The sequence below is a fragment of the Primulina eburnea genome, chromosome 9 (assembly GCF_022965805.1).
Source record: "Primulina eburnea isolate SZY01 chromosome 9, ASM2296580v1, whole genome shotgun sequence".
NCBI classification, from domain to species: domain Eukaryota; kingdom Viridiplantae; phylum Streptophyta; class Magnoliopsida; order Lamiales; family Gesneriaceae; genus Primulina; species Primulina eburnea.
Window position 1 is genome coordinate 28,256,242 of NC_133109.1, and position 14,428 is coordinate 28,270,669.

General features: G+C 36.0%; 3 protein-coding genes across 4 annotated transcripts; 1 reads left to right on the forward strand and 2 right to left on the reverse strand.

Moving 5' to 3' along the window:
• The first annotated feature begins 662 nt into the window (after positions 1–662).
• On the forward strand, positions 663–2,275 carry LOC140841442 (phenolic glucoside malonyltransferase 1-like). The gene has a single exon (XM_073208861.1). It carries the CDS (start codon positions 796–798, stop codon positions 2,191–2,193), a length of 1,398 nt encoding a protein of 465 aa, XP_073064962.1. The 5' UTR covers positions 663–795; the 3' UTR covers positions 2,194–2,275.
• Positions 2,276–4,691: 2,416 nt separating this feature from the next.
• LOC140841443 (serine/threonine-protein kinase Aurora-3-like) lies at positions 4,692–7,211 on the reverse strand. Of its 2 annotated transcripts, none has more exons than XM_073208863.1 (6): positions 6,932–7,211; positions 6,611–6,829; positions 5,860–5,955; positions 5,323–5,537; positions 5,158–5,230; positions 4,692–5,055 (listed from the first exon to the last, which is right to left on the reverse strand). In XM_073208863.1, the coding sequence occupies exons 1-6, from the start codon at positions 7,067–7,069 to the stop codon at positions 4,954–4,956; spliced, it is 843 nt and encodes a 280-aa protein (XP_073064964.1). In that variant the 5' UTR covers positions 7,070–7,211; the 3' UTR covers positions 4,692–4,953. The 2 variants fall into 2 exon arrangements, with proteins under 2 accessions (XP_073064964.1, XP_073064963.1); XM_073208862.1 differs by having other exon boundaries at positions 4,695–5,055; positions 6,611–6,853; positions 6,932–7,208.
• A 4,033-nt stretch (positions 7,212–11,244) lies between these two features.
• On the reverse strand, positions 11,245–12,508 carry LOC140840858 (uncharacterized). The gene is made up of 3 exons (XM_073208020.1): positions 12,240–12,508; positions 11,822–12,113; positions 11,245–11,526 (listed from the first exon to the last, which is right to left on the reverse strand). The coding sequence occupies exons 1-3, from the start codon at positions 12,506–12,508 to the stop codon at positions 11,245–11,247; spliced, it is 843 nt and encodes a 280-aa protein (XP_073064121.1).
• Between the last annotated feature and the right edge of the window lie 1,920 nt (positions 12,509–14,428).

Here is a 14,428-nt window from a genome sequence, read left to right on the forward strand (position 1 = left end):
TTGTTTAAAATTAAATTTTCTTTCTTTATTTGATGACTTCTACTCTTGAAATTTTATAACGTTTAAAATTATGATTATGAATTTATAATATAATTATTACACTAGATAAAACAAATTATAAAATTTAATGGCTCACTGAATTAAAAATAATAGTAATTTTTTGTTAGATAAAATTATTTATTTGTTAAATTAAATTAATTTTTTTATTAACTTTTTATTATCATATTTTTATAAAAAGGTATATGAACAAATAATTATATATATGTATGTGTGTGTGTGTTTGTATGTATGTTTACAAAATTTTAAATTAATATAAATTTTAAATAAGTAAATTTATTAATATAAATTTTAAAAAATTATTTCAAACTGAATAAGCTGTCTTTGTCAATTAATTATTAGTTCAAAAAATTAATAAAAATAATATATTAAAATTAGGTACAAAATCTATAGAATTTTATATAAAAAAAATTAAAAAATTTATTCAAATTTTGCAAAAAAATCTACAAGAATCCGCAAAAATTTGTTTACAAATATATGAGATTCTGTATAAATCAATAAAAATTTATCAAATCTATCATTTAAAAACATCGTTAGAACTCTAAAATGAATAAACCGTTATATTTCCCATTGTTTTGAGTAATTTTTTTTTGTATTATTATTATTATTATTATTATTTTATTTTTATTTTTTTTTACGAGATTGCGTAAATCTATTAAATGTCGTGGTTTTGGACTGAAAGTGGAAAATAACTTATATGCACGAGAAGATTGCCTTTGTTAGTCCAAGAATACTTACATGGCTTCAACCATCCCCAAATCCGCCGCCATCCACGAGCTCTGTCGCGTTGCGCCACTCACCACAGCTGATTCGGCGAAGGAGCAACGCCTTTCCGTGACATTCTTCGACATGATATGGCTGCACTTCCCCCCAATCCGGCGTCTCCTCTTCTACCAGTTACCATGCTCCAAATCTCATTTCCTTGAAACGATTGTTCCGAATCTGAAAAAATCACTCTCAAAAACTCTCAAGAATTATCTCCCCCTCGCAGGAAATCTTGTGTATCCTCTAAATTCAGGCATGCCGGATTTCCGCTATGTTTCTGGGGACGCAGTTCCTGTCACCATAGCCGAGTCGAATGAAGCTTCTGATTTCAATTACCTGACTGGAAACGAATCCAGGATCGCTGATGAATTCTACCCTTTTGTTCCCGACTTACCAGAACCCGTCATCGATTCTGAATCAGGCTTCAATAAAGTACCTCTTCTCTCTCTTCAGATAACACTGTTTCCAGGCTCCGGTATCTGCATTGGGGTCTGCAATCATCACTCCATAGGTGATGCGAGTTCAATAGTGGGATTCATTAAAGCCTGGGCTTCAGTTTGCAGACTTGGTGGAGACGGTGAATTATTCGCTCCAAGTCAAAGTGTTCCTTCTCCATTTTATGACAGATCAGTGATAAAAGATCCACTCGGGCTGAAGAATATTTTCTGGAACAAGTTGAAAGAGATCAAGATTGAAGCTGTCCCATTAACCTTCCCCACCAACTTAGTGCGGGCAACCTATGTTCTACAAAAGAACGACATCCAGAGATTAAAGAATCTTGTACTGTCAAAAAATCCAGATTTTCTCCACCTATCCTCGTTTACCGTAACGGCTGCGTATGTGTGGACTTGTTTAGTGAAAGCAGCGGCAGAAGCTGGCGAAGAAGTAGACCCGGACGAGCCCGAACACTTCTCCTTCGCGGTTGACGCCCGGGAACGGCTGAATCCGCCGCTGTCCTCCAGCTACTTCGGCAACTGCCTTGCGCTAGCCAAGACAGCATCGACCTACCGGCAGCTGAAAGAAACTGATGGGTTCTTCACAGCCGTGAAGTTGATCGGAGACCTTATCAGCAAGAAGGTGAATAACAGAGATGAAATCATAAGTGACGCAGGCACTTGGTTCACGGAATACATGGTTCTGTTCGGAAAGCGGCTGTTCTCGGTGGCGGGCTCGCCGAAATTCAATCTGTACGACGTGGATTTCGGGTGGGGGAGGCCGAAGAAGCATGAGGCGGTGTCCATCGACGGAGGGCCGTCCATGTCACTCAGCAAATCAGGGCAATTCGAAGGAGGTTTGGAGATTGGTCTGTCATTGCCCAAGGTGAAAATGGATGCTTTTGCAACAGTCTTCTTTGATGAATTGAAGATTTGAACTCTACCCTTTATGAAATCATCTTCCACTTTGTTCGAACTGGATTCTATATATTTTATTACAGTTTTTTTTTACTTAACAACTCTTCTTTGGCTGCATTTCTTTCTGTCCATTATTTGTCTCTCATTATTAAAAAAAACATATTTCATTGATACAAAATTACATTTGTTTCTTTTTTCCGATAACATATATATGGGTTTTTTTTAGCATATCAGTGTTTCTTGGCATATTGGGTGGGATTTCTTTGTTTTTATGAGATTCCTGTTGGATTGAGTATGTTTGAAGAGTAGATATGACAATAAGGCCATTGATACCGCACCTCAGAAAAGAAAGGTGCCAGACACAGAAGAATTTAAATCTCCCAATTTTACATGATACAATAAAAGAAATAAATGAATCAAATATGGATAATGTGGTTCCTGAAGAATCACAATCACACGAAAATATCGAGATTTCAACAAATTATTTGATGTCTTATAAAATATGAGATCGAAGTAATAAAACATTTGACGATGTTTTCGCCCTTAATGTGGCCCTTGATATCATGCAAGGTAACGAAGATCTTGAACCACAATATGGTATGATTGGACAAAATGGAAGGAGACTATACATACCGAATTAGATTCTTTCGAGAAACATGAAGTGTTTGGACCCGTAGTTCGAAAACTTAAAGATGTTATCAATGTATGATATAAATAGGTGTTTGTAGGAAAATTAAATGAAAATGGAAAATTTGTAAGATACAAAGCCAGACTTGTAGCCAAAGGTTTGACGTAGAACCAACTATAAAAAAACTTTTTCACATGTGATGGATGAAACTACTCAATTCTTGATTAGCTTAGTTGTATCGAAAACATTAGACATGCGACTTACGGATGTGGTCATTGTATATTTATACGGTTCAATTGATAATGAGATATAAATGAAAATCCCTGAAACATATAAACCATCAGGAGCAAATGACGCAACCCCAAGACCATCTCCTCAATAAAGTTGCAAAAGTCATTATATGTATTAAAACAATGCCAGCGCATGTGATACAATGGTCTTAGTTAATATTTACTACTAGAAGGTTATACAAATGATGCTATGTGTCTTTGCGTTTTTTTTTTTTTTTAAAGATATATGGTTTTGCAATTGTGGCAGTGTATGTAGATAACTAAATCTTATAGAGACTCGAGAAGAGCTTACAAAAACTGCTAATTATTTAAAAGGTGAATTTGAGATGAAAGAGTTGGGAAAGAAATTTTTGTCTTGAATTGCAAATTGAACAATTTTGTCTTAGTGTAATTGATGCATTATCATATCTCACAAATTGCACTTGACCAGATATAGCTTTTCAGTTAACCTTCTAGCAAGATATAGCTCTTTTCCAAGTCGAAGACAATGGAATGTTGTAAAACATATATTTAGATACCTTCATATTACAACATACATGAGATTATTTTATTTGTCGAAATCAAATTCATCTTTAGGAGGATATGCAAATGCAGACAATCTTTAGATGCACACAAAGCCAAATCTCAAACAGTTTATGTGTTTTCACGAGGAGACACTGCTATAATCATGGAATCGACGAAACAAGGTTTGACTGCAACATCATCAAATCATTCTGAAATCATTGCAATACATGAAATAAGTCGAGAATGTATATAGTTACACAACATAATCAAGAATCATGTAGACTACCGACAAATAAAGATTGCCCAACTACTATATTCGAAGATAATGCTGCTTGTATTGCATAACTAAAAGGATGATATATTAAAGGGGATAGAACAAAACATATTTTGTCAACATTTTTCTACATGCATAAACTCCAAGGTAAAGGTGATATCGATGTCCAACAAATTCGCTCTAACGATAATATAGCTGATTTATTAGAAAAAAAAAAAACATTATCATATTGATATTCAAGAAATTAGTGCATAAAATAGAGATGTGTCAATTAAAGGATTTTCGGTGATTGAAATTAGAGTAAGTATTTATTGTTGTACATTTTTTCTTTCATTCAGATTTTTCCCACTGGTTTTTACTGATAATGTTTTAATGAGGCAATATTGGATTCTCTATCAATTATCTTAGAAAGAGTGTTGTATATATGTAATATTTAGGTAACTGATATGATTGTACTCTTCATTTTGGATATCAATCCCCTTATCCTATAAATAAAGGTGTTTAGTTGAAATAAGATACAACTTTTTTTTTTTTAAATCAAATAAGATACAACTTAATTCTCACTTCTTCTACTATTAAATTTATAACAAAGAGAATATGATTTATTTAATTTTTTAAAGAGGCATAACTCATAAGATAATCATTCAAAAGCGTTCACGGATTACAACAGATTGGTAGGCATGATTATCTTTCGCTTAATTTCTGGAGTAGATATTCAATTGAACATAGGTCTAAAAAAATGAAAATTACATTGGATATCACATATTATAATAAAATTATAATCATTATTACTTTTTGGCTAAATATTGTCATCTTTTACTTAAAATATGATATGATACAAGATAAATGAAACTGGGTATTTGCGGCTTTGATCTAAATAGCATACAGCGTGGCTACAAATACATCATATGACATTAATTCTACCTCTTACAAACCATCTTTGCATCTACTACACAAACACGACGCTGCAAAGTTGGCATGAAAGAATGTCGCATTTTGTTGCGAAGTTCATACCTTCAACCTAGGATTCTTCGTGTTGATTCTTAAAGTCCGGATTTTAAAGATAGAAAAGGGTGTTCTGTGTTAGTTCGGGCAGATTCCCATGGGGTCGGCAGTCATAACTATCCAAGGGTGTTCCATAATCTTTTTAAGAGAAAGCCGTTTTGATGAGTCCTTTACGAGAAGCTGCACAAGTTTAAGCCCGTCAAAGCAGTCAGGATTGAGAAAATCTTAACATTGTCATTATCTCTTCATGAAAGTGACAGTAAATCAATGCCATTAATTTACCTGGCTAATGAGATTTTTGGCTTCTGCAGACACTTCAGGTGTCGAAGGAAAGCTAAGGTCAACTTTCATTATCCTATATAGGTCCAAAAAAATCATTATAAGCTCCCGATCCAATGGCAGATTTGTGAAACGAATAGGTAAATAAAAAAAGAGCTTATTTCATACCTTCGAAATGTGTCTGACTGACTTTCAGCCTCGAATGGAGGCACACCATATAAAAACTCATAGCAAAGAACACCTAATGTCCAATTATCCACTGAATAGTCATGGGCCTTGTTCTCAACCATTTCTGGTGCTAAATAGTCTAGAGTTCCACACATGGTGTGTCTTTTGCTTCTGGATTGTACTGACCAACCAAAGTCGGCAATCTTGAGCCGACCCTATGAGTGATTCACAAAGTTAACAAATATTGGGAGATTCTAAAATTTCTCACTTTGTGGCGAAATAAAAGGGGGAAATTCAGAATTAGTCCATGGTCCCACAATTCCACTACTTTATTTTGCCTTACAACCGTTATGCACTACCTTCCTGTTCATAAATTTGATATTTATGACATACATCCTGATTCACGGTCTATAAACTATGTAATTTAAATTATTACCACTGCACCCAATTTATGTGTGCACGACATTTTGTCCAACTAAGTGGTTGCAATTGTTCTGGAAAATAAAGCTGGGATTACTAGTTGACAAAGGGCGTTACCTCATGATCAAGCAACAAATTTTCTGGTTTGATATCCCTGTGAATCACATGCTTTTCATGACAGTATGCCAAAGCTTGGGTGAGACTTGCTATGTACTGTTTTTCAAATAAAACATCAAGTGTCAAAAGGCAATTAGAAAAAATCATGTTGTAGATATGACATAGTACAGTATTAGAAATTAAAGAGAAACTGAAGAACCCAAGTTCAGAAATGCTTGGATGGATTAAACAATAGCTGTATCCGAATTTCTTATTTTCCATGCTATTCATAACGTATGTTCTTCATTATAAGAGAGATCTTAATGATCAATTCGTAAGATAAAAGGATATCAGTAAAATCAAGATTTGACATAAATGGAAAACAAAGTATACACAACACATAAATGCATAAACCAAAAATGTATTTATACCATTCAAACCTTATGAAAGAAAAACAAATTGTATTTAAGAGATGGTTTCAATATTTCTAGTAAAACCCTCCCAAGATTTCTATGGATTTCAAATTCCCAGTTTTTAATAAACTTTTGACTAAATCATTCCATAAAATTAGAAATCTACAGCTTCTTTTCACTTCAATCGCACAATAAATTTAGATACTTCAAGTACCATATCATTTACGTGTGCCATCAAATTTGAAAATTCCCCCTTATATACCACAATCCCGGTCGATCAAATGTTAAATTCTAAATTTTCTCCATTAAAAATACAGAAGCACAGGCACAAACATAAAACGAGAAGGTATCGTGATTACAGTGGCCGCTTGTCTCTCGGGAAGGTGCTGTGATTTCCGCAGTTGTTTGTACAGCTCGCCACCATGAGCGTACTCCAGGATCAAGAAAATCCGTTCGTCATCATGAAACCATCCGTAGAGCCTCAGAACGTTCGGGTGGCGGAGGCTTGTTTGGATCTCCATTTCTCTTCTCAGCTGATGGAACAATCTGTACTTCTCGATTTGTACCTTAAATATCACCTTCAACGCCACTATATACTTACTCTAACACCCCAAAGAGCATAAAAAAGGTATTCAAATCTCGAAACAGTTAATCAATATACTACGAATGCGATCACCTACCTTGATTTCACGAGCAAGGTAAACTCGGCCGAATTTCCCTTTGCCCAGGGGTTTCCCAATTTCAAAATCGTCGATTGACCATTGCTTTTTGGGAGTTTTGGGAGGTAGTTTCGCGGGTTTCGGGGGATGAGCAGCCATTTGCGATGAGCAGTCGGGAAATCGAGGAATTTAGGGCAATGTTGCGATTCAGAACCTGGATTGTGAACGGGGGAAATGGGGGATTTTGAATTAACTACTCGCGATCTAAAAAATAGACCGTTACGCAACCGGGTTGGGTAAAATGGTTCAGGTTGGCGGAAGATTTGGGCAAATAGGTCTCATGTGGCATATTTCATATTTGCCCTTATTTAAATAATAAATACAACATATCATTAATCTTCTCACAAACACTTAATCGTATGCGGTTTTTTTTAACTTTGATCGACTATTTTTTTAAGAAAATGTCATCATCAATTGTATTCTTTTTTTCTATCGTTTTCACGATGGCTAGTTTGCTTTCATCTCATTCGATTGTTTCTCTCATTCCATCTATTCTTCTCCTCTTCTTGGTGTGCATCAATCTTCGCCTCTTCCCCCCTTCTTACATCTTGGTTGGAGAGAAGTTTTATAGAATTGTCATGATTAATTGTAAATTAAAACCGAAACTTCATGGTCTTTGAGAACAATTGCATGGATTAATTGTCGATAAAAAAAAATGTTCTCAAAGACTTTTCGGGTGTCACGATTGGGCTGTATCCCTCTCGGTTGTCCCATTACCCATTACTCATAGAACTTCTCCAGCCCAGGAACTGGAGCTTTTGCCTTCCCCAGGATTAGAACCCAAGACCTCCTGGACTTATATAGATCTTGGCAGCAATCCTGGTACCAGTTGAGCTAGTAGATCAACTGGTACCAGGATTGCTGCCAAGATCTATATAAGTCCAGGAGGTCTTGGGTTCTAATCCTGGGGAAGGCAAAAGCTCCAGTTCCTGGGCTGGAGAAGTTCTATGAGTAATGGGTAATGGGACAACCGAGAGGGATACAGCCCAATCGGGAACAGCCCATGTGCATTACAAAGCAATCCTGGTACCAGTGTTTAAGAGAAGTTCATGGCACGTCTAAGTATGTATGTACGTACGTTCAAGTTTTGATACGAAAGTCAAGTTTTAAGTATGTATGTCTTATTTTAAAGTTGCATGTGATTTTATTATGTACTACTCGTTACTACCCTTTTATACGTGTTGAGTCTTTAGACTCACTAGACTTGATCGATGCAGGTGAGTATGTTGATGAGGAGACAGGAGGTGGTGACCAAGGGGCAGGCTTAGACTGAGTGGGAGGCTAAACCCGAGGACCGCCATGTTTAAGTTTTATGCAAAAGTTAAATTACACTGATTTCATATTTTGATGGAAATACTTTGAGCAAACCTTTTGTGAGAAAATTTTTATTTTAGTTATTTTGAACAACCATGTCTTATGGGGGACTTGGTTGAGATATTTTATGGCAGACATTGAAAGTATTTTTACATTCAAGAAAATTTTTAATTTTTCCGCAAATTTTAAGTATGAAAAGTACGGTTCGTTACATAATTATTGGGATCTCCAGTCATCGTAGGTTGGGATTTCCTTTACACCAATTTATTCTATAAGCTTCAGCCTCATTCCCCTTGACAATTTCACAACTAACTCTCTGTTTAATCATTTGGTTAACGGATCCGCTATATTATCCTTTGACTTTACATGGTCAACAGAGATAACTCCAATTGAGAGTAGTTGTCTAATGGTATTATATCTACGACGTATATGCCTATACTTACCATTATACATATTATTTTGTGCCCTTCCAATCGCAGATTGGCTATCACAATGGATGCATATAGTCGGCACTGGTTTTTCCCATCCTGGAACATCTTCTAAGAAGTGACGCAGTCATTCAGCCACTTCAGTACACTTGTCAAGAGCTATAAACTTAGATTCCGTCATGGATCTGGCTATTACAGTTTGTTTAGAAGATTTCCACACAATGGCTACACCTCCTAAACTGAATACAAATCCACTTGTAGATTTTGAGTCTTTCATATCAGATATCCAATTTGCATCATTGTATCCTTCAATAACAGTAGGGTATCTGGTATAGTGCAGCCCGTGATCACGAGTAGACCTTAAGTATCTTAGTAATCTGATTATTGCTTTCCAGTGTTCAACTCTTGGATTACTCGTGAATCTACTCAATTTTCTTACTGCATATGCTATGTCTGGTCTTGTACAACTCATTAAAAACGTCAGACTTCCAATGACTCAAGAGTATTCTAATTGAAACATACTCTCACCTCGATTCTTTGATAGATGTTGACTGGTATCTATCGAGATTCTAGCCAATGCAGAGTCATCTTTATTGAAATTCTCAAGTATTTTGTCAACATAATGTGACTGACTTAGAATTAGCCCTTTTGATGTTCTATGAATTTTAATTCCAAGGATTACATCAGCTAAGCCCAAATCTTTCATGTCAAATCTTGAGTTCAATAATTTCTTGGTGGATTTGATCATCTTATCATTACTACCAATGATAAGTATGTCATCTATGTAAAGACATAAAATGACATCCATTTTCAGTTATTTTTATTTATACACATTCGTCACATTTACTGAATTTAAATCCACTTTCTATCATGGCTTTATCAAATTTTTCGTGACATTTCTTTTGGTGCTTGTTTTAAGCCATATATAGACTTCACCAGTTTACAAACCTTGTTTTCTTGTCCAAACGCAGAAAATCCTTCAGGTTGTTCCATGTAAATTTTCTCTTCTAAATCTCCATTTAAAAAAAACTGTCTTTATTTGCATTTGTTGTAATTCAAGATTTCGCAAGGCGGCAATTGCGAGTATCACACGAATAGAGGTTATTCTCGATACAGGAGAATATATGTCAAATTAATCAAGCTCTTTACGTTGATTGTAACCTTTGATTACTAATCTGGCTTTATACTTATATATGGTTCCATCAGATTTCATTTTCCTTTTCAAAACCCATTTACACCCTAGTGGTTTGCTTCTTAGAGGAAGATTTACTATTTCCCACGTATGATTTTGTAAAATAGATTCCATTTCGAAATTGATAGCCTCTTTCTATAGAAGTCTCTCGGAAGAACTCATTGCTTCCTTGAAGCTTTGAGGTTCACTTTCCACCATGAAAGTGATGAAATCCGAACCAAAGGATTTCTCATTCCTAGCTCTCTTGCTACGTCTAGGTTCAATATCTTGATCAAGCTCTTATTCTTTATCAATTGTCTCATATAATCTTTTGGATTAACTTGGTTCTTCCTTAGATTTGTATGGAAATATGTGTTCAAAGAACGAAGCATTTCTTGATTCCATTATCTTATTCTTGTGAATATCAGGTATTTGAGATTTATGTACAAGAAAACGATATACGCTACTTTTTTGAGCATATCCAATGAAAATGTAATCAAGAGTTTTTGGTCATGTCTTTACTTTCTTTGGAGTGGGTACTACTATCTTGGCAAGACACCCTCACACTTGCAAGTATTGGTAGGAAGGACTTGTACCTTTCCATAACTCGTATGGAATTTTATCTTGCTTTTTTCGAGGCAGCTTATTTAAAAGGTCATTTGCTGTTAGAACAGCTTCCCCCCACATGTTCTGTGGTAAACCAGAACTTAATAACAATGCATTCATCTTTTTTTTCAAGGTGCGATTCTTTCTCTCTGCAATGTCATTTTGCTGAGGAGAATAAGGTGTAGTTCTTTCATGTTTGATACTATGTTGAGCACAAAACTCAGCAAATAGTGATTCATATTCACCTTTAGATCACTTCTTAATACCTTAATTTTCTTGCTAAGTTGGTTTTCAACTTCACTCTTATATTGGACAAATTTGTCAATAGCTCCATCCTTACTTTTAAGAAGATACACATAACAATATTTTGTGCTATTGTCAACATAAGTAATGAAGTATTTATTTCCACCACGAGTTTGTACACCTTTTAAATCACATATATCACTGTGAATTAGATCAAGCGGTTCATTATTTCTTTCAATTGTTCAAAAAGATGATCTCGTTAGTTTTGCCTCAACACAAGTTTCACATTTGTGTTGTTTATCAATTTGGAATGCATGAATGCTTTTCCTGTTAATTAGTCTATGAATTGTATCATAATTAACGTGTCCAAGTCTACCATGCCACAAACAAGAAGACTCAAGAAAGTAAGAAAAAATATTAACTTTATTCATCACGGGATTAATAACCATTACATTGAGTTTGAATAACTCATTACAAACATAACATTTGCCAACAAACGTTCCATTTTTCCACTAAACAACCTTGTCTGACTCAAAGACAATGCGGAAACCATGCTTGTTAAGAAACAACCCAGACACCAAGTTCTTGCGGATGTCAGGTACATACAACATATTGTTCAGAGTCAGTTCTTTTCCAGATGTCATCTTTAGAACAATTTTCCCTTGACCATTGATTTCAGAAGTAGTGGAATTACCCATGAATAGTTTTTCCCCATTCTCATATTCCTCAGAGTAGCAAACATCTCCTTGTCCGAGCAAACATGGTGAGTGGCACCAGTGTCGATCCACCACTCTCTTGGGTTCAAACCCATCAGATTAACTTATGATATTACAGCAAAGAGATTCATGTTCGAAACCTCTTGAGAAATGTTTCTCTACCACATTCGCCTCTCAGTTTCTCTTCGGCTTCTTACATTCAGAGGCCTTGTGACCCATACCACCACAGTTGTAGCATTTTTCAGAGAAATTTTTCTTCGGAATGCCTTCATTGGGTCCCATGTTCAACCTTTTTTTGGAGGTGGAAAGGGTTTTATTTTTCGAGCTTTGACCATGCTCGACAACATTTGCTTCAGCAACAACAGGAGAAAACAATCGTCTTTCCTTCCTCGATGTGAAGTCGAACAATGAGCTCTTCAACATTCATCTCCTTGCGCTTGTGCTTCAAATAATTTTTGAAATCCTTCCAAGCTGGTGGTAGCTTCTCAACAATAGCAGCCACTTGGAATGATTGGCTCAAAGTCATCCCCTCACCGTGAATCTCGTGAAAAATCACTTGGAGTTCTTGAACTTGGGTGATAACCGGCTTTGAATCCACCATTTTAAAGTCCAGAAAGCGGCCAACAAGAAAATTCTTGGCCCCGACATCCTCGGTTTTGTACTTTCTGTCAAGGGATTAACCATAGCTCTTTAGCCGTTTTCTTTTCGCAAAACACGTCGTAGAGCAAATCGGCCAATCCGTTTAGTATATAATTTTGGCATAAAAAATCAGAATGATTACATGCCTTCACCGCATTAGCAGATTCAACATCTCTCTCACCCTCTTTGAGTTAAGAGCATTCTCAGAAAAGAATCTGGCCAGGTTCAGCATTGTCAAGTAGAACAGCATCTTCTGTTGCCACCTTTTGAAGTCAACACCAGTGAACTTTTCAGGTTTTTCACCGTAACTGGCTAGGATAGCAACCGCAGCAGCACGTGGGGTAACATGAGGGACAACTTGAGTCGGCATAGTAGGGAGAACATGACCAGTTTCTCTTTGCATGATGGTTTCAGTAGCCATATCTGAAACAAATCACGTAATGAGTAAATCTGTTTTAAGTTTGTTGCAAAACATGTCGAACGATAAAGTACAGCCACTTTCCTAAAAATCAATTAATTAAATGGTGAAAAAACATAGTATAGCAAAGCTTAAAGTAAACTAAACCGAGGCCTTTACGAATTACAGTGTCCTTAAACAGATTCGTCCCCTCTTGTATGTGCTTCGAGGATCGTCTTGGACGTCTGTTTCCCAGGATACAACGGAACAACCAGCAGTGACTTAGCACGAGACACTACTACGGCGAACTGAAAACGTACATTTACTTTATCAACGAGATTTAACGGAGGCCAAATGAAAAGCTAACAATATGAAATGCAAAAGAATACTTGAATGAGATAAGATTTTCATATGTTTGAAATGAGGAAACGAACACACTATTTATAAGCCCATAATGCACACCAAGTGTCATGCAACATTAATTAACTCAATTAATCTTCCCATTAACTCAAGAATATAAAGAGCCAAAACTGTTCAACTAACTCAATAATGTGTGTTGAAACTTTTCAAAGTCGCAATCTTGATTTTGATGTTAACAAAATTTGTTATTTTGTGTTACTAATAATTTACATTAGTTTGCAGAAGCTATGATCAATTACGAGCTGTTTACATCGCAAACTGAAGACCCAACTGATCGCACAAACAAAAATCAGTCTAACCGTTATGTCAATTGAGCAGTTCAGCTGATTGTCCAGTTGATAGGTGGTTCAGCAGGAGAACCTCAGAAGCCTGGCCACCCGAAGGAGTGTTCAACTGACTAAAAGCCCAGCTGACCAGTTCGTCAGACATCAAATTCAGAGAGAAGACATGTATTATACCCAATACATCTTTTCTAGGAGACTAGGCTTTCTACAGAATGGATATACCACAGCGTACTATGCCTATTAGATACGATAGCCGGAATGAACAACTGAACGAAAGTGAAATCGGTTCAACTGACTAGTCAACTGATTTCACTAGCCCAACTGAAGATCAGTTCAATTGACTAGTTTGGAGAGTCAGTTAAGAATCTTTCAGTTGTAGATGAAGACAAACTCATTCAGTGGATTCCAGCTATACACAAAGGTACAAAGCAATTTTCCAGTCAAAGGACAATAATGAACGTTGTATCAGAGCATTAAAGACAAACTTTCAAAAAGACATTCGAAAAGTCGAGACACAAAGTCCAAGAAACGAATTCAAGATGCAACAGATACAATAATCGAGTCTCACTGTACGATCACTTTCCCATCTATAAATACAAGATCAGTGAATACCAAAACAGAGCGAGTGAAGATACAAAGAGAAAAGGCCTCACATATTGCATATTAGTTTACAAGAAGCAACCAGCCCAGAGGGACACTTCAACGTGTTATCAGCTTAGATTAGAAGCTTATTTCCCTCAGTGTGTGAGAACATCCCTGTTCAGTTTTCACACACACAAACACTCTCACCACCACCTAAATACAGTCTTGCACAAAGAATTGTGTATGTAGTCTTTGACATATAGACGTTAAAGAAGTGTTGGCTGGAAGGTGCTGCCTTCAGTCTAGGCTAGGAATTCAGTTAGGCAGTAGGTAATTCCTAAGCTGAGTGGGTTTGTACAAGTAGTTATATAAATCAAATTCTTCTAGTGAATTCGACCCGAGATGCTAGAAGGGGTGACGTAGGAGCAGTTGAAGTCTCCGAACATCCATAAACATATCTTATGTATTTAACTGATTAACTGTTGTTTTCAAGCTGTTAACAAGAGTATCTGTCAGTTCAGTTGTCACCATAACTGAACTGATGAATGCAAAAATCGATCTACTCTTTTTTCATTTATTCAGTTTACATAAGTTAAATCATTTTCAAATATAACAGGTTTCTTCACGAAGGATTGCTTAGAGTATTTTCCGCTTGGTC